Source organism: Phascolarctos cinereus, unplaced genomic scaffold (assembly GCF_003287225.1).
Source record: "Phascolarctos cinereus isolate Bilbo 61053 unplaced genomic scaffold, phaCin_HiC Scaffold_3;HRSCAF=262, whole genome shotgun sequence".
Lineage (NCBI taxonomy): Eukaryota > Metazoa > Chordata > Mammalia > Diprotodontia > Phascolarctidae > Phascolarctos > Phascolarctos cinereus.
Window position 1 is genome coordinate 187,353,586 of NW_027555736.1, and position 20,441 is coordinate 187,374,026.

General features: G+C 37.1%; 1 protein-coding gene across 4 annotated transcripts in view; it reads right to left on the reverse strand.

Annotated features, from left to right (window-relative positions):
* The window catches only part of ZNF106 (zinc finger protein 106), an 86,802-nt gene that overhangs the window by 40,323 nt on the left and 26,038 nt on the right, over positions 1 to 20,441 (reverse strand). For 3 of the 4 annotated variants that reach the window (XM_078151363.1, XM_021009330.2, XM_078151364.1), the window contains 6 exons: positions 18,205 to 20,400; positions 12,465 to 13,104; positions 9,575 to 9,644; positions 4,928 to 5,082; positions 4,784 to 4,844; positions 4,050 to 4,385 (listed from right to left, as the gene is read on the reverse strand). In XM_078151363.1, coding sequence (XP_078007489.1) covers positions 4,050 to 4,385; positions 4,784 to 4,844; positions 4,928 to 5,082; positions 9,575 to 9,644; positions 12,465 to 13,104; positions 18,205 to 20,400 — 3,458 coding nt within the window. The remainder of the gene's footprint in view (positions 1 to 4,049; positions 4,386 to 4,783; positions 4,845 to 4,927; positions 5,083 to 9,574; positions 9,645 to 12,464; positions 13,105 to 18,204; positions 20,401 to 20,441) is intronic. The other variant, XM_021009331.2, reaches the window with a different exon arrangement.

Genomic DNA, 20,441 nt, shown 5'->3' on the forward strand with positions numbered 1-20,441 from the left:
TATGAAAAGCAAATTTTCAGAATAAATCGAAGCTACTAAGTCATATGAAAAAATGCTCTAAATCACTACTGATTAGAACAATATAAATTAAAACAAGTCTTGAGATATGACCTTATCTATTAAGATTGGCTAGCATGACAGAAATAGAGAATGACAAATGCTAGAGGGGATGTGGAATAACTAAAGCATTGCTGGTGGAGCTGTGAACTAGTCCAACCATTCTGGAGAACAATGTGAAACTAAGCAAAAAGGACTATAAAACTGTGTATACCCTTTAACCCAGCAATACCATTACTAGGTCTCTATCTCAAAGAGAAGGGAAAAGGATCTATATGTACAAAAGTATTTATGGCAGTTTTTGTGGTGACAAAGAATTAGAAATCAAGGGGATGCCCATCAATTGGGGAATGCCTAAACAAGCGTGGAATGTCACATAATTGTGATGGAATACTATTGTACTATAAGAAGTGATGAGCAGACTTACAGTGGGGGGAAACAGGGGAAGGTGAGAGGGAATGAGTGAATCTATTCTCACAGGATTTGGCTTAAGGAGGGAATAACATACACACTCAATTGGGTATGGAAATCTGTCTTATCCTACAGGGAAATAGGGGGAAAAGGGGATAAGAGAGCAGGGGAATGACAGAGAGGAGGGCAGACTGGGAAAGGGGGTAATCAGAAGCAAACACTTCTGAGGAGGGACAGGGTTAAAAGAAAGAACAGAATAAATAGGGGGGCAGGATAAGATTAAGGGAAAGAGAGTTAGTTTTTCAAAACATGACTACTTAATGGAAGTGTTTTGCATAACTGCACTTGTATAACCTATACTGAGTTGCTTGCCTTTTCAATGAGGATGGGTAGGGAAGGAGGAAGGGAGAAAATCTGGAACCCAAAGTTTTAAAAACACGTTTAAAAAAAATGTTTTCACATGCAACTGGGAAATAAGAAATACAGGAAATGGAGTAGAGAAATCTATCCTGCCCTACAGGAAAATAGAAGGGGAAGGGGATAAGAGAAGGAGGGGAGAGAGAGAAGGGAGGGCTGATTAAGGGAAGGGATATTCAGAATGCATGCCATCTTGGGGGGGGCAAGATGGGGTGAAAATTTGGAACTCAAAATCTTGTGAAAGTAAATGTTGAAAACTAAAATTAAATAAAAGAAGTGATGAGCAGAACAGTTTCAGAAAAACCTGGAAAGACTTACATGAATTCAGGCAAAGTGAAGTGAGCATAATCAGGAGAACATTGTACACAGAAATATTGTAAGGATGATCAACTGAAGACTTAGCTACTCTGATCAAGAGAATAATCCAAGACAATTCCAGAAAACATATGATGAAAAATGCCATCTGCCTCCAGAGAGAGAACTAATGAAAGTACACTTTTAAAAACATTTTTATTGTTTTATTTTGTGTCTCTTTGGCAACAAGGCTAATATGGAAATGTTTTGCATGACTTCATATGCATAATTAAAATCAAACTGATTGCCTTCTCAAAAAGGAGGAGAGGCAGAAGGGAGGGAGACAACTTGGAATTCAAATTTTAAAAAAAAAGACTACTAAAAAAGTTTTACCTGTACTTGAGAAATATTTAACAAAATAAATAAAAATAATTGGGAAAAAGAAAGTTTTGGCTCCTACTGGGACTTGGTAAAGTACAGAACAGATGATCAGGTCCAAAAGTATAAAGCAAATTATATAATTCCAAAATGGGCAACCCTGCTCATAAAAGAATACACACAGGGTTAGTAATACTACAATGAGAATAGGGGCATCTAGAAGAAAAGAAACAATGTATTATAAAACAAATAAAAATGAAAAAAGAAATCCACATACTAGAATGAGAAAACAATGTATAAATTAGGGTCATATAGTGAGCAAAACATTGAATAGAACTGGTCTTTAAGAGGAAATTATCTGCAGCAACAATCTGGGGACTGGAAAAACCCAAATAGCAAGGTTATGAATAATTCTACCCACATGCAAGGATATTTCAGAGGGAAGAATTAATTCTCCAAAACGATAAACTTTCTGCCAGGAAGCAGGGAGGTTACTGCTTAATGACAGAAGAGTTCAACGTCACAGCTTGAACTAGACTGGCAAAGACTTGGAAAAAGCCAGACTGATTTTAATTGTAAAAATACAATTTTGTAGGATTTCATTTAAAAGCACCAATTTTATTATTATTATTATTATTATTATTATTATTATTATTATTATTTATTATGAACTATCATTGATTGTGATCTTTCCAAGATGGCTTCTGGATATAGTCACTAGAGAATACAAAATTGGTTAATGGAAGTACTGAATAGCCCACCCATATAAAATACATGGATTCTGTTAGGTTTTTTGTTTTTGTTTTTTTGTGAGGCAATCAGGGTTAAGTGACTTGCCCAGAGTCACACAGCTAATAAGTGTCAACTGTCCTCGGCCAGATTTGAACTCAGGTCCTCCTGACTCCAGAGCCTATACTCTATCCCTGTACCTCCTAGCTATCCCAAAATATAGGAAGATAACTTGCTGGGGAATGCTGATATAATAAATGTGTTATCTCTGGGGGGAAAAAAAAACAAAAACAAACCAAACCTGAAATTATACCCTTGATGGCTAAGAATTCATACTGCTTTTAGTTGAGAAAGACTACTGAATTCAGAGAATTGCTATCTAGAATGCAAACTACGATAGTCACATGGATAATTCTATAGGCATGGGTGGTGCTATTTTTCTAAAATTTTTTTTGTTTGCCCTATTGAATTCCTGAAAAGTAAATTAGCAATTCTCCATCTTGGATTACAAGTTAGGGGTAAACCAACAGTAAAGTCAACAAACTGGTATGGTTTGACTGAAGGGAGCTTCACCATTTCCTATAGATGACTTAGCAGGTTTCAGGGCTGAAAATGAAATCTAGGTTGTGCTGAAATGCCTAAACCAAATCACTAGTGGAATATACTCCAGAGACCAAAGTAAATAGGTTTATTTAGAACATTCCTTAGATAACTATCAGTACTGAGGGATTAAAATAAGCATGTAACTTCAGGTATGTATGTAGATATATAAATTCTAAGATTGTGTCAATAATTAAGAATGTATTGTGGATATAACTCTCCAATTGGTTCTACTGTGTGCATAAAGAGCAAGTTCATAAGCAGATCAAGTATTAGTATGAGGCCCAGTTAACGGTCACAATATAAAGTCTATAATCCCCTTTATTAATATTTTTACAATATATCATCAAAGAAAAATTGTGATTTTTAACATATGCATCCCCTATATGAACTCAGCTTCTAAAACTCTCCTTTATACAGACGTCATTCTTCTTTCTCACTCTTGGTCTTAAGTCTTCCCATCATTCATTCAGGAACTCCTAGCTCATCCTGACCTTCAGAAAACCCCTAAGACGCCTCCCATTAGGTAATTTTATTAACTTCTGCAGGGCACCAGAGTTGGTAGGAGTTACTTTTTGGCTGGTCAAGGCCGGAAAAAAAAGAAAAAAGGAGTGGTTGCAGACTGAGGAATTTCATTGTAATTAGTCTTATTTTCCAAATTCTGGCTCTCCTATGACACATGCTGATGAAAGGCAACACATTGATATTATACCCTAAATCAAGGGTTTTCACATGATCCAAGCTTTAACACTTTGCCTAAGACTTACATTTAATTGACATTAATAATTATAATGATAGGGACAGATAGTTTTCAAATAACTCTACTGACTCTCAACAAGCATATAACAAAAAAGCAAATAAACAGCTCTTTATTGATTTTAGTAAATGATTCTTTAAAAAGTAGTAAGGAACTGTAATTAAAAATTACAGCAACTTACAAAGACCTAAAGCCCTGTGGCCAGATCTGCCCAACAAACCTTATAGAGAAAAACAAACTAAAAGAAGTCATAATACTCTTCATCTTAAGAGGCATGTACTACAGTATTACTGAATAACTTGCAACAGTCAGCCAATCAGAAGTAATTACACTAGCTGACATTTTGCCCTATTTCCCTTCCTTAAGATTACCTATCCTTAACGCAGAAGAAAGCTGACTGACATACTATTGGTTTGTAGCAATTCCTCAGAAGCACTGCAGGCAGAATCCTGTAGCACAGCATTCACATTTTCTTGCTCAGGAGACATGGGCTCTTGTTTAATCTGCACTGATGAGTCTGGAGCTGGGCATGTGATACTCCCAGGAGCCTGAAAAGCAGGTGGTGTGCACACTCGAAGTGGCATTCCAGGGGCAGATATATGGGAAGGGGGAGTCTCCAGAAAAAAAGGAAAAAAGGGACTAGGCAGAGGAGGGGGATCAGCAGCTGTCTGGGATCTGCACTTTCGCTCAAGGGAAGGACTGCAGGGAACCTGTTCTGTCCGCTCAGGAGGTTCATAAGTTTCTGTAGAAATGGAACAAATGTACATATATGTATTATTCATCTAAAGTCAATAAATTCTAAACCAAAGAAAAAAGAAATCAACAATTAAGATTTATAACTGTATAGGGCATTATAAATTCTAAAGCCCTTTAATAACTCTTTTATGAATGACTAATATTTCTCATTCCCATGTGGCAGACAAGGCAGGTTTTGTGTCCATTTCTACCTCAAAATCAAGGCTCAGGCAAATTAATGATTCATCCAAAGACACAAAAGGACTCAGTCAGAACTTGAATAAAGTTCAGGGTTCCTGAATTCCTTTAAGAAATCTAAATATCTTCTCTCTATGATACCTTGTTGCTTACAACATTTCAAATATGTTTGTATGCAAAGCAAAGTCCATGAGATCGCCTTAGTACCTTGTAATCCTTGTAGAATCTGTATTCTGTGGGTCCTTAGGGCGCTCATCTCCATAGTTATCTAAGAAGAGAGAAGGATTTTTTCCTTTGCAGTTCAACACAAATAATTATTTCCAACCAGACATAAAGATTCCATTCCATTACCTGCTGCTTCAGCACAAGTAGCCTCTGGACTTCCACATATGCTGCCTGCAGGGCTGCCCGGGCCTGCAGAAGATTATTATCCATACACTGCAGGGATTTACTCAATTCTTCCTCCCGTAGAGAAATATTCAGCAGTTGGTCAACCTGAGAACGTTCTGCCAAAAGAAGATCAAGCCCACTTTAGCAAAGGAAATTTTCATTTCATACAGCTCTTTAGTAGCCATTAAATAGATACTTTATGATGGGACAAATCCATATTTTCTCCCTTGGTTCTCTCACTAGACACTGAATGTATTTCAAAGCTATGTGCTCCCACAGTTACCTAAGCCAGAAACTACAAACTCAGGAAATAGGATTTCTTGCTTTAAGTTACAATATTACACTCATGCTTTTTTTGTTTCTTAAAAGTGGCTAAGTTTTGTGTTGTGAAAGTTTTCTACAAAATATAAAAGCAAATGGTTTTGGCCATCTGGATAATAATTTAAGGGCTTTCAAAATCTGAAATTATATAAAACATCTTACTCCTAAAATATACATGTTAGCATTTTGAATATAATATAAACACATTTCTATCAAATCCATGTTTCTCACTACTAAAATAGTTCTTTCAAAAAATAATACAAGTTTTATTAACTCTCCCAAAGCTTAATACTCTAATACCATCTTTAACAACACATGTATACACATACCACCTAGCCCAAGTGGTTGGAAGACTCTATATATACACAGGACTTCAAGAAAGCTCATAATCTAGTTGGGACATTGTTATAGACATAATTTATGATAAGTGACGATCTAAACAGGCTTTCACTTCCTACTGAATGAAAATAATGTGAATTACAAATGAGGAAGAAAGAAAAATTTATATTTATAAATGTTAACTTCCTCCATAATTAAGGCAACTAAGGAAATTCAAAAGCAATCTATAGCAAACAATTACACAAGATTCTGATCATTTTGGAGGATAAAAATGTCCAAAATAAAACCATTTAATAGTATTCAAGTATTTGGAATGACACAGACTAAGTAATTACATCACATTAAAGAACTTAATATCAGGGCAATACACTTAAAACAACTGTGGATCTATTTAATTTCAAAGAAACATTTCTAAAATTTTAATTACCTAAAAGAATAATTGTAGTTATAGTAGCAACTATTTATTATTCCATTATTTGCCCACTTTAAAAAAATTATTTTGGAAATAATGAAAAGTGTTTATAATACCAAAGCACACTAATAATATATATTTTAGAATATATTATTTTAAATAATACAAATACTTCATGATAATTTCACTTTCATTTAGAAAAGTTTTATGCTATTTAGAGATACTCTTAATAGTGTGTGTGTGTGCGCATGTGTGTGTGTGTGTGTGTGTGTGTGTGTGTGTGTGAGAGAGAGAGAGAGAGAGAGAGAGAGAGAGAGAGAGAGAGAGAGATTCAAGGTTTATGAAGCACTTTCCTCACAACCACATAGGTGAATAAGTAGAATAAGCAAAGCACTATTTACTTTGTATATCCCTTCCTGTTATTTTACACTGCCCCCCCTCTTTGCCATAGGACATTTTAAACGATGATTCAATAAGTTTTTCATAAAACCCCGTTCTTTCAAAAAATCACCATACTTCCTTAAATTCTCTCTGCTAAATAGGTTAGTGATATCTTTATAAAGTAAAGGCACTAAAGTATCCCAACTTTTACCTAAAAGAATGAAATGACAGTTTATAGGTTATATTTTCATGAATGGCTATAACTATGAAAACTTTTAATTAGTGAATAGAGAAAAATCACTTGTTTAGACTAGCTTAAAAAGTGAATCAACCTCTCAATACTGGTCAGCATTAACCTACACTGGCCATCACCTACTAGAAAGGGACTAGAACAAGGTAGAAGCACATCCTAGAAGGTAATACCAAAGGAATGCCTGTGCTGACCTCAAAGTCAAGAAGAATTGGGTTCAAAAATCCTACCTAACATTTACTTTGCAATCATGACATCTGCCTCTCTGACACTGTTTCCTCATCTGTTTTGAAGCTCAGATGATATATGCAAACCTTAAAGTACTCTGAAATACTACTTAGAAGTAGCATGATATGAGAGGTAGAGAGGCAAGCCTTAAAGACAGCACCTGGGTTGAAGTCCCTTCTCTTCTGACAGATAAACAGTTGCATGATCCTGAAGCAAGTCACTTGACATTTTGATGTCCCAGACAAGACACTAAGATTCAGTTGCAGAAGAGGAGAATATCTCCACTAGCACAGGGCATTTCCTCACTGGGGGTTCCCTACAAATAAGTGTCACTACTTAACACCAAAGAGACATAATTTCTCACCCCTTGCACGACACTTAACAATAAATCTACTAGGAGGCATCACAATATAGAGAAAAATAGCTGGAGAAAGCCTGCAATGGATCTGAGGTGGAGAGGCAGCTACATGGCCCAGTGGATAGAGCACCGGCCCTGAAGTCAGGAGGACCTGAGTTCAAATCTGACCTCAGACCAAACACTTGACACTTAACTAGCCTTGTGGCCCTGGGCAAGTCACTTAACCTCAACTGCCTAAAAAAGAACCAAACAAAACAAACAAAAAAAAAAAACCCACCAATGGATCTGAGGTGGAAAAGTTATGCACAAAATCGATCTAAATAGACTTTCTGGATTTGGATTTTACTTAAGTGTTTTACTGTGTATCGAATCTCAAAACTTTCAGCATTAAAGAAATCATAAGCCTACAATTACATCACAAAAGTACATTAACTTTAACCCCTTACAATATAAATCAAGAAGTTTCTATTACTTCTAAAAGTGTGACTGAAGACAGTAGTAAAAACATGGGTAATTTTTTCCTTTTGCTATTACTTCAATAGGAGTTATAATCAAGAGAATCAATAACCACAGACAACCAAATCTCAACAATTTTGCTTTATGTAGATTTTGTGTCTGCTATTCTGCCTACTTTCAACTCTATGGAACAAGATACTTTGCACAAGAGTCTATGATAATTCACTGAATCACAGAACGTGAAAGTTGGAAACTGTTTCAGAGTGAAGTGAGAACCAGGAAAACAATTTATACAATGCCAACAAATTATAAAGAAAAATAACTTTGAAAGACTTGAGAATTCTGATCAATGCAGTGATGAGCCACAAGCCAAAAGGACTGATGATGAAACTATCTCATATCAGAAAAGCTCAAGGATTTGCAGCTCAGAGGAGGGCAAAGTCACATGTAACTGTGTCCTGGGATATTTATCAACCAAAGGAGCTAAAGAATAAATGTCTAGAGACAAAAAATGATGAAAAATTCTGTAAATACAGCATGTCTGGAAATGAAATTAGAGTTGTGTGATGAGAGAATACACAGAAATTTTTGAAGATTGCCTGGTAATACATGGAAATGTCACAACTTTCATTGATGGAGGGTCAAAAATGATGGATTCTGAAGATAGGATGGCTAACATTAGACCATTTTCTTAATGTTCTTGATAATGATAAGTAATATGACAAATTAATTCAAAATTATTCTAAACCTTCTGAGATCCATGAAATTCTGTATCAGATCAAAACTGCCAAACACACCTCCTAAGGCCCACATGTGACCAACAACACTCCTGAGTGAAGCTAGAAGGGTGTCAAAATGTAATTGGGAAATATCTAACAAAATGAAACTATTATAGGACATAAATAATGTTAATATGTGGTTTTCTAAGTCAATATATGGCCTGTAGGGATCCTGTATGTTTTAGTGGACTCATTTACAACATGTAATATATTCTTGTTTGAATTCTACTATTCCTTTAATTTATTAAGAACTTGAAAGGATCCCTGGGTACAGTGCAAGTCAAGATGCCAGGCAATTCTATTAGGAAAGACTTTTCCTTCGTATTTCTTCTAATGAGAAAGGGAGAAGTAAGCCGCTCACTGCTTTTTACATAAACTACACAACCACTGAGCTATGAATTTTCTATTTGTTATGTTGTTAATAATACTTATCTTCTGTCCTTGGGTCAACATAGAAAGTTTTCAACTGTTTGATTTTTTTTCGGTAGTTAACTCATGAGCATAAAATGATCATATGAAAATAATGACCAAATTAATTTTCCTCACCCTCATTACCCCCAAATTGTTTCTGAAGTTGTAGCTAAATATTTTTAAAAGTTCCTACACAAAATAGTAATTCCTCAATAAAGTTCAAGCAGCTGAAAAAAAAATTTGCTTTATATAATGTTTTAAAATTTTTTCTTTTGAACACACCACCAAATAAAACGAGCACTTTCATACACAGAACAGAAAAAAAGGTTTCTACATTAAACTGTGAATCTCTATTATGTACACCTTGCTTTCCTTTTCAAGTATATAATTCAACAATTAACTTCCAATGTCATCCAGCTTATTATTAATTCCTTCTGGTCTTCCTTCTTCCTTCTATTCTTTCTTTTTTATTTTTTGGCAATTTTATCCATTCTTGCCACACCCCTCACCCAAACAGAAGGAGAAAACTAAAATCTTTGTTTTTTAAAAAAAAAGCATAATTTTTATTTAATTTATTATCTCTCTACTTAAATTTATTATCTTTCTCTGTCAAGAGATAGATATCAAATGACGAACTCAATCCCTATCTTTCTTCAAGATTATGAAACCATACCTTTTTTGCCTTTAATTTTCCTTCTTTTATTCTTTCGTTCCAGACTTGGAAGCTCAGGTGAAGATCCATCCTGTCAGAGTGAAAATACAAATATGAATGAAATTAGTAGTATTTAATATGTAAATGCCATTTCACAATAAGGAGGGAGGGTTGAGGCTAAAGTAATATGGAAAGGAAGCTATGTAATTGTATACTGATGAGCACAATTTTATACCCAATAGGTGCTTAATACCTATTTGCTGAATTAAACATAAAACGGCATTCAAACTAAACTATCAAATAGGAACTGCTTTCTTTCTTGATAAACATTAAATTTAAAAGTAGGGAAGGGCATGATAAATTTGCTTTGAATCTTAATCAAGACAGTGATCTGAATTTTCAGTTTTCAAGAAAAGAAAAACCAAGGCTGGAGCGGAGGTGGCAGGCGATGGTTGGGAGTTGGTGGGGTGGAGTAAAGCACAATGAGACATACAGACAAAAAAAGCAAGCTACCATCTGGGCTCTCAATCTTAAACTGATACTAAATAGAATCATAGAACTGACATAAGTAGCTATATAACAGGTACAAAATAACCCCTGGAAAAGCTCAAAGAGAAGCTGAGTATATCTCACCAGGTACCTCTGGACCACATAACTGCAATTCAACAAGATGAGTATAAGACATTGTCTCAGAAGATACAAAGACCAAAATGAAAAACAGTCTATCACTCTCCTGAAAGACCTTATATTTTACTGGATGAACGACTTATCTGTATAAGTAAATACAATATAACAGGAGATGGGGGCGGGGGGAGAGAGAGAGAGAGAATGCTAATGACTAAAGGCTTCCTAGAAGGAGGTGGCACCTGAATTGAGTCTTGAAAGAAACTAAGGATTCTAAGAGGCAAAAGTGAAGAGGAAGAGGATTAGAAGCAGGAAGGCAGGACAGACCCCTCACAAGCAGAAAGTTGGGTGAGAGTATGCCCACCTCAAGAAATAGCAAACAGACCAGTTTGATGGGAACATTGCGAGCATAAAAGGGAATAACATGAAAGGCAGACTAAGAAGAATTTTAAATGCTAGGGGACAGAGTTTGTATTTTATCTCAGAGGGGATACAAAAGTCCCTGAGGCTACTTAAGTAAGGGAGTACAGGATCAAGTCCTATCCATCTTCTCCAGCTTCAGACCAAATGCTGATAAATAAAATCCAAGACTGAGGTGGAAATCCAAGACTGATGGGGAAATCAAGGATATCTACCCCAACCTGGACTGGTGCACAGGATAACTCAGAGGCATACACTAGGTGAATATGAAACAAGGACCCAAATCAGGTCCTCATTGCTGTAAGGACCAAATATCACCATCAGTGCTACAAACTAATAAATTATTATAGTAAAGCATGAACATAATTTATCAGAAAAAGAACAAATGAACACTTCAATAAATCTTAATAAGACTACAATGATAACACTAGGGACTAAAATGAAATTGTGTCATTCTAGGATTTGTCAAGACTTGGAAATTCAAAGTATCTGTAAGCTTAGATTTCCTAAGTCATCTAAACATGGCATTTATTATTCTAATAGTGACCATCTCCAACAGAATCCAATTACATGAAGCCAATTTAGAACTTAACCCCTTAAACATAAATTCACAAGTATTATTAAACACCTATGTGCCAAGCACTGTGCTAAGTGCCAGACATGCATAAAAGATATGCTGCCACTACCTCTACAGGCCTAAAGGAATGCCTACCTTTTATAATTTCCATGAGACAGAATTATCTGTGCAAAAGTTTACACCCAGCAAATCAAAGGAGAAACCTCTCTAATACCTCTTTCAAGCTACTAAAGTTGCTTTTCAATCCAATCAAGCACCTAATATAGCCACAAAAGAAGTATAAAGCATGGTTCCTCAGAGGCAGTATAGAAAGCAGCTAAAACCTGAGACTAAGGATTAGGATTCAAGATCTGGCTCTGCCAATTACTAGCCGTGTGACCTTAGGCTAAGTCACTGCATGTCTCTGGGCTTCCATTTCATGTTTTGGCACCTTCCAGGCTCAGTATTCTACAATTCGACAAGGTCCTTCACTCTTGACAGCTGCCATCATTGCTGCACTTTCTCACCATGGACAAGGAAAGGGGAGAGGAAGCAAGGGATTCCATGTGGGATTAGAGGCAAAGTTCCATCCTCTGGTTTACCCCCCAAGAACCAATCAGTGCTAGAGTTCTTTATGACATCTAACTCTGTCTCCCTACTCTTAGCTTTTTCCCTTCCTTTCGGGAAAAAGAAATATCAAAGGAACAAAAACAGTAACAATGAAGCAAATTTTGAATTGGGCCAGGGCAGGAAAGAGAAGGGGAAAGACAGAATAATAGCACATAGCTCTAATGATAGCTCCAAGGTTATATCGGCTGCGTGCTTATCAATTAATAGAATTATAACCATTACAAAAGAAAACACTCAGTACTAGAAAAGAAACACTGGGCCAACCAATCACACATGCCTCCCATATCTAAATCTAAGCTCCCTTCCTACACCACCCTAACAGAATACATTCATGAAAGCATGTCAAGTTACAACTGCAGGTACATTCATATATTAACAATTGCTAGCTCAGTCATTTCAAAGATGACTTCCTATTAGATCACATATCACCCGGCAGAATTAAACAATGGTTTAAAAAAAAAACCACCTAGGACAATGAAAATAAAAAACAAACAAACAAAATATCTCAATATCATCCCATCCCCAGCCTAAATACACCTCCACTCACCCTCCCCCTACCCCACTCCTCCTGCATGCCACCACCCCACCTGCATGCCCCTCACCCCACCTGGGGCTGCACCAAGACCAGTGAAGCAGCTATGACAGCTCAGCCCAAAGAGCACTAGGCCTCCTCATACTTACTCCAGTTGCCCGGCGCTTCTTCCGGAGGCCCTGGCCGTCGTTCTGCTCTGCCCCAGAGGTACAGCTGCTGTCTGTAGCAGCATCTACCAAACTAGAGATGCCAAGACCCGAGGAGGCATTAGAGGATAAAGAGTTCCCTTCTCCATTACTTTCCTGAGTGTTCTGGTTCTCAGAAAGGGGTGTTGAGCTCTCCGGCCTGTTTAGTTCTTCTTGTCTGGCAGAACGCACCAAGGATATCATTCGGTCAGGAGGCAACTGGGCACTATGTCGCCTTCGAGTCACAACACTTTCAACCCTTTCACCTGTCCTTGAGGAAGAAGCCAGGGGCATCATGTCCTGCTTTAGGTTCACGTTTGCTTTCTGACCTTGGACTGTCTGCAAAGAGTTACTGGGTGGAACAATCTGCTGGGGCTCATTCTCCTTTCCTGTAGCCTGCTCAGTGAAGAAGCTGTACATGGAAGGAGTCCTGTCCATGATCACACTGCTCTCAGAAAGACTGCGTTTCCTTGCCAATGCAGGTGATGTAGCAATGGAAATACCTTCCCACTGGAAACCTTCTAAACTGGACAGGTCAGGTTCCTCGTCCAAATCCAACACCTCCTGCTCATTCTGAACTAGGGGTACCATCTCTATGCCAAACCTTATACAAAGAGCAGAAACAGAAAATGAGTATGACTCAGACAGGGAAAAATAATAATTAGCTATTGCTTAAAGGAAGGGTCAACTAAAGAAATAGGCTCTCTCAACTGGGAAAGAAGCTTATAAAAATAGACCAATTTTTTTTTTCAGCACATACTTGTTTCTTTATAATGATACCTTGTTTTTACATTATCTTCATTGCCAAACACAGTCTTCCCCTATCCCCTATCCAAAGAGCCATCTATCCCTTACAACAAAGAAGAAAAAAAGGGGGAAAAAAGGCAGGTTGGCAAACTAACCAGCATATTAAACAAGTCTGACATTGTATGCAATGTTCACAAAGTTATTTCTATGTGCCAGTCAAATTTTCATTACAATTAGCCAAGTAAAGTCCATTTACTCACTCTGTCATAGTCAGAAATACTCAGATGACATACAAGCTTTCTTGGAATATTTATAAATTGCCATAAGCTAGTCCTTTCACATTCCAATAGCTAAATAAAGTTTAAGCAGTAAACTTATTTTGAAATTTTGTTCACTCTTTGGAGAATCTTCAGTGTTAGATTTTTAGTGTCTGATAACGACATTAAATTATTAAACTGTCAGGATTGTCAGGGTATAAATTATGCTTTTACAGACAGAACACACCAGTAATATAATTCTAACTCTCCTCACTTCCATTTTAATTTTAACATGAATTTATTCTCCACATCTATGCTTCAATTTCCTTATCTATACAATGTAAGCAAACATCATCAGCTTATGGAGGATTTTGTAACCACACCACAGGTATTTCTACACAAATTCTCAAAAATGGATGATTACATAGTAGTAAATAAGTCTTATTGAACATGTATAACCTATATCAAATTGCTTACCATCTCAGAGAAGAAGACAGAAAATTTACAACTCAAAAAAAAAAGTTTTAAATGGGTGTTAAAAGGTTGATTATACAGCATTTTCTTTTCCTATCCTTTTTAGTAACTATATTCATTTCAAATAAATGTTTACTTTTTTTTTTTTGCTTTCTGGGTAGTCAAGTTTCTTTCAAAGATTTTTGGGTTAATTTGTCAGTTCTGGTTCCTATAATGTCAATGACCTGAACTATTTAAGACCTAGCTACTTCTATACATCTTTTACTGGATCAAGTTTGCATTCATTCAATAAATATTTCTGAAACATTCATTATGTCCAGCGCAGTATGAGGACTAGGAGAGGTTCAAGAATAACCAATCCTCAGGGATTTTCCAACTAAGTAATCAACCTACAAACGAAATAACTACATTTTCTTTCTGGCTACAGGGGACCAAAGAGGCCCTTCTTGGATAGAGACCAGCATAGATCAGGACGACACCAACTAGGAAGCACCAAAAATTTGCAGACCCCCAGAAGAAGCTCTGAAAAAAGCCACACAAAAAAGCCTGAGGAGTGTCTCCTCATCCTAAGGTGAACAGGGCCCAACTTTTAACATAAAGTTCAAAGTCAAGAAATCAGCTAGAAAAATGAGCAAACAATAACAACAAAAATACTTTGACTATAAAAAGGTACTCTGGCAGCAGGGAAGGCAACCGAGACATAAACTCAGAAGAGGACAACAAAGTGGGAACACCTGCAAACAAAGCATCAAAGAAAAATGCTAACTGGACTCAAGCCCAATAAGAATTACTGGAAGAGTTAAACAAGTGAGGAAAAATTGGGAAAAGAAATGAGAGTGATGAAAGAAAATTACTAAAAGATAGTTAACAGCTTGGTAAAACAGGCACAAAAAATACTGAACAAAATAACACCTTAAAAAAACAACTGGGGGCAGCTAGGTGGCAGAGTAGATAGAGCTCTAGCCTTGGAGTCAGGAGGACCTGAGTTCAAATCTGACCTCAGACACTTGACACTTACTAGCTGTGTGACCCTGAGCAAGTCACTTAACCCCCTTGCCTCACCAAAAACCAAGGAAAAAAACCAAACAATTGGCCCAATGGTAAAAGAAGCACAAAAATTCACTGAAGAAAAGAACTGTTTGGGGGCAGCTAGGTGGCACAGTGGATAGAGCACTGGCCCTGGAGTGAAGAGGACCTGAGTTCAAATCCAGCCTCAGACACATATTTCCTAGCTGTGTGACTCTGGGCAAGTCACTTAACCCCAACTGCTTCACCAAAAAAAAAACCAAACCTATTTAAAAAACAGACTGGACCAAATGGAAAAGGGGATATAAAAATTCACTGAAGAACTCCTTAAAAATTGGAATTGGGCAAGTGAAAGCTAATGATTCCATGAAACATTAAGAAACAAAGAAAATCAAAAGAAAAAATAGAAGAAAATATGAAATATCTCATCAGAAAAATAACTGACTTGGAAAACAGATCAAGGAGAGATAATTTAAGATGTACTGGACTACAAAAAAGCCATGATCAAAGAAAGAGCCTAGGCATCACATTTTAAGAAATTATCAAGGACTGAAAAAACAGAAACTGAAAAAATCTACCAATCACCTTCTAAAAGAGATCCCCAAATGATAACTCTCAGGAATATTACAGCCAAATTCCAGAGCTCCCAGGTCAAAGAATTTAAAATACTTCAAGCAACCAAAAAGAAATAATTCAAACATTGTGGAGCCACAGTCAGGATCACACAAGATTTAGTAGCTTCCACATTAAAGGGGTGGAAGGCTTAGAATATATTCTGAAAAGTAAAAGAGCTAGGATTACAGCCAAGAATAATCTACCAAGCAAAACTGAGAATAATCCTCCAAGGGAAAAAATGGATATTTAATGAAACAAAATTTTCAAGCTTCCTGATAAAAAGACCACAGCTGAAGAGAAAATATGATATTTAAACATAAGACTCCAGAGAAGCTAAAAAGACAAACACAAAAGAGTAATTATCAGAGACTTAACAAAGTTCACATTCTGTTTACTATTTACATTCCTATATGGGAAGATGATTCATGTAACTCTTAGGAACTTTATTATTTTTAGGGCAGTTAAAAGGAGTTTACATAGACAGAGAGCATAGATTAAGTCTATTAGGTAGGAATGAGCTCAAAAAAATCAAGGGGTGAGAAAGAGGCATGCACTGGGAAGGCAGAATGGAGAAAATTTTCTCACATAAAAGTGACATGCAAGGCACAAGACTTTCCCAGTAGAAGAGAAAATTGGGGGGGGGGGTGCAATGCATTCTTGAACTTTAATCTCATCAAAATTTGTTCAAAGATGCAAGAACATACACACACACACACACACACACACACACACACACACACACACACACATTCAGCTGTATTACAAAAATGTAAGTAACCCAATAGGGAAATAGGAGAAGGAAGGGATAACAGAAGGGGAGGGATGATAAAAGGGAGGAAAGATGAAGGAAGGCAGTAGTTACAAGCAAAATAGTAGACTTTTGAGGAAGACTGGATAAAAAGCAAAAGAGGAGAAGAAACAGAAAAAATGGGATGGAAGGAAATACAAAGTTTATAATCATAACTGTGAATGTGAATGGAATATACTCAGCCATAAAACGGAAGCAGATGAATTGAATTAGAAATTCAAATGAATTAGAAAGAATTAGAATTAGAAGGCAGAATTCAACAATATGTTGTTTACAAGACACACCTGAAACAGAAAGCTACACACAGAATTAAAATAAAAGGCTGGAGCAGAATCTAATATGCTTCCGCTGAACTAAAAAAGGGAAGGATACCAATCATCATCTCAGACAAAGGAAAAGCAAAAACAGACCTAATTAAAAGGGACAAATAGTGAAACTACATTTTGCTAAAAGATACCACAGACAATGAAGTAATATCAAAAATTTTTACAGTAAGTTTCTCTGATAAAGACCTCATTTCTCAAATATATCCTGAGTACTGAAATGAGTCAAATTTATGTATTTTTTTAAATATATAGAGTCATTCCCCAATTGATATCCCCTTTGGTCAAAGGATATCAAAGGCAGTTTTCAGAGGAGTAAATCAAAATTATCTATAGTTATATGAAAAAATGCTCTAAATCACTATTGATCAGAAAAAGGCAAATTAATAAAACTCTGAGGTATCACCTCACTTTTCAGAAATGACAAAAGCAGAGGGATGAGGTAAAAATAGGTACACTAATAAAATATTAGGTGGTACAGTGGAGAGAGCACAAGACTTAGAATTAGGAAGATTCATCTTCATGAACTGAAATCTGGCCTCAGATACTTCCTAGTGGTGTGACCTCGGGCAAGTCATTTAACCCTGTTTGCCTCAGCAACTCATGTAAAATGAGCTGGAGAAGGAAATGGCAAACCACTCTAGTATCTTTGCCCTAAAACCCCCAAAATGGGGTCACAGAGAGATGGATATGACTGAAGAAACTGAACAAATGAACTGCTGTTGATGGATAATGAACTGGTCTGACATACTCTGGAGAACAATTAGGAACTGGGCACAAAGACTATAAAATCCTTTAACCCAGCAATACCACTACTAGGTCTATAACCCAAAGAGATCAAAGAAAAAGGACCTATCTGTACAAATATTTTATAGCAGCTCTTTTTGTGGCAGCAAAGAACTAGAAATCAAGGTGGTGCTCATCAAGTGGAAAACGGCTGAACAAGTTGTGGTATACAATTGTGCTGTGGGAAATGATAAGTAGGGTGATTTCAGAAAAAACACCAAGACCTATATGAACCAACGCAAAGTAAAGTAAAAAGAACAGGGAGATCATCACGCACAGTAAAAGCAATATTGTAATGATGATCAACTGTGAAAGACTTGGTTACTGTGATCAAGACAATGATCTAAGACAGTTTCAAAGGACTCATGAAGAAAAAATGCTACCCACCTCCAGGGAGAGAACTGATGAACTCTGAGTACAAATCAAAGTTCAACTTTCACACTTTATTTTTCTTGCTTTTGTTTTTTTGGTAATATGGCTAATATAGAATTATTTTGCATGATTTCACATACATAAATGACATCATATTACTTGCCTTCTTAGTGGGTAAAGGAAGGGACTGGAAGACAGAAAATTTGGAGCTCAAAATTTAAAAAGAAAGCTAAAAGTTAACTTAAAAAATACTTTACAATTTTTTTTTGTAAAAAACAAAGAAAAAGGGCACTCACCTGGGTAAACCTTTGCCCAGCTCCTGCTTCTTCTTGGTTACCTGCTGAATGACTTGCTCCCAGTTGACATTTCTTCGAGAAGCATTCAGAATCTGTCGCAGGGTTGGTTTGAGCCCTGACTCCTTCTCTGTTTCACTCTTTCGATGCCCACTAACATTCCGAATGCGGCGTGCATTATTGAGATTGGGCTCAGGAAGATGAGCCCCAGGTTTGCTCTTCAAACTGATGTGCCGGGTTAGATCTCGCTGGAGAGAGGCAGGAAAACCAAGTTTGCTTAGTTCAGGCAGGAGAGAGCCTGAAGGTTGACCTGTACCTCCTTTTTGGAGGTCAACATCCAAGTTATTACTCTCAAAGCTTTCTGTTTCAAAAGGCAAACCTGATTTAGGATCTTCAACCTGGATGTCTTCTAGTGATGTTTTAGAGTCTAGCAGTAAGCCAGATTGAGGACTACCTGCAGATGCTACAGACTCCATTTGAAATTCTGATTCTTTTTGGGGAGCTGTAGGACCATCTGAATTAACGGAGCATTTTCCAGTTGTTTTCATAATTTTGTCAACACTCTCTTTCTCAGTAGCAGCACGCTCACATTCTAAAGTGCCACAAGGTGAACCTTTGGGAAATACAGGACCAACATCTTCAACTTTTGTACTGTGTTTTTCAAGGTCCGGTAGTTCTGCATCACCTCCATCTTCTGGAGCATGTTCTTGAAGCTCAGCGTTCAAAGAGCCTTTCACAGACTCTTCTCCATTCTTACTTTCTGAAGCACAGCTCCTGGTACTTTTGGCACTGCTCGGTAGTGGATTTTGCAGGGATTGACTACATTTTAGCACTTCCTTGGCTTTTCTCAAGACTTCATTTAAATTGTCAACAGGCTCCTTCTGAGTGCCATCAAGCACTGTTTTATTTCCTTTTAAGACACGAGAACATGAACTACGCAGTTTAGATACATAAGAAGATGTCTGGTTCTCTTCCAAGCTAAGTGCATTTGAGTGATTCTGACATTCTCCAGGAGTTGAAGACAAAGGTTTTGTGTTTTTTAAAAGGTTCTTTGAATCTTGTTTTTGAGACAAAGATCTAGTATTTGGGATTGGAAGGAGTGGAGACTTTAGTGATGGCATTTTCTGTGAGCTGTTCTCTTGTTCAGTTATTACTCTAGATGTGCAAGTGGTCACTGCCTCACTGGAAACAGTGTGATCAGAAGTTACCTTGGGATCGAAGGATCCTGATTGAGTTTCTTTATTTGTTTTCAGCTTTGTGGAATTATCTGTACTATTACTCTTGGGATCTTTCCCACATGCAGTTATTAGGTGGAAAAGAAAAGGAGGTTCATCTACCACCTCTGACTTTTTAGCTGTAGCTTCTTTCAACCCTGGCTGTGGTTCTATAATTTTCTGGGATGGGTAAGGAGTCCAGCGATGAATTTTATCCTTTGAGACATTACCACTCTTTCCACTTATTTTAGAAGCTATAATTTCTGCTTGCTTAGAGGTTTGGCTTTCAGGCTGCTCAGAACTGCTGAAGTCAAGTAAGCCCTCTGAAGGAAGCTTATCACTTGTAAAATCCAATAGATAATCATTTTTATCTTCCGTGGGACCTCTATTCTCTTGCCTTTGCCAAACATATCTCTCTTGATTATACTTGTTTAATTTATTAGATTTCTTGTTCCAGAGCATGGTCATGTCATCAATTTGGCAATTAGAATTCCTGTTTCTTCCAGGTTGAAATATGTCTCCAGGGCCACTATAATTCCAATTATTTGTACCACGTGCCTTTGATTGCCAGTTTCCACTACCATTGTTCATGTGCCAAAAACCGCCTGCTCCTTCAGAATGCCAGTTGGAATTCCTTCCTGAACCACCATGATGCCAATCTACTGTTCCATTATTTGGATGCCAACCACCTCCAGAATTATTGTGGTTGTGATACCAATTTGAAGATCCTCCTGGACCACCCTTGTGCCACCCAGAACGTCCTCTTGGTCCACCACCATTCCTCAAGGAATGTGGAAAGTTATTTTTCCGACCACCATTAAAGCCATCCTTTTCCCACTTCCAATCCCGCTGAAGTGGTGCACGATGGTGCCAAGATAGCTGATCATAAGTGTCTCTCTCTTGGTAAGCTCCTCGGTCTTCTCTTCGCCATTGTCGTCTGTCATCAGAGTTTATTTCTTGGCCAGTAACAGATGCTTCATCTTGTCTAGAAGACAAACAGTTTTCCCTTGGTGATTTAAAAACATA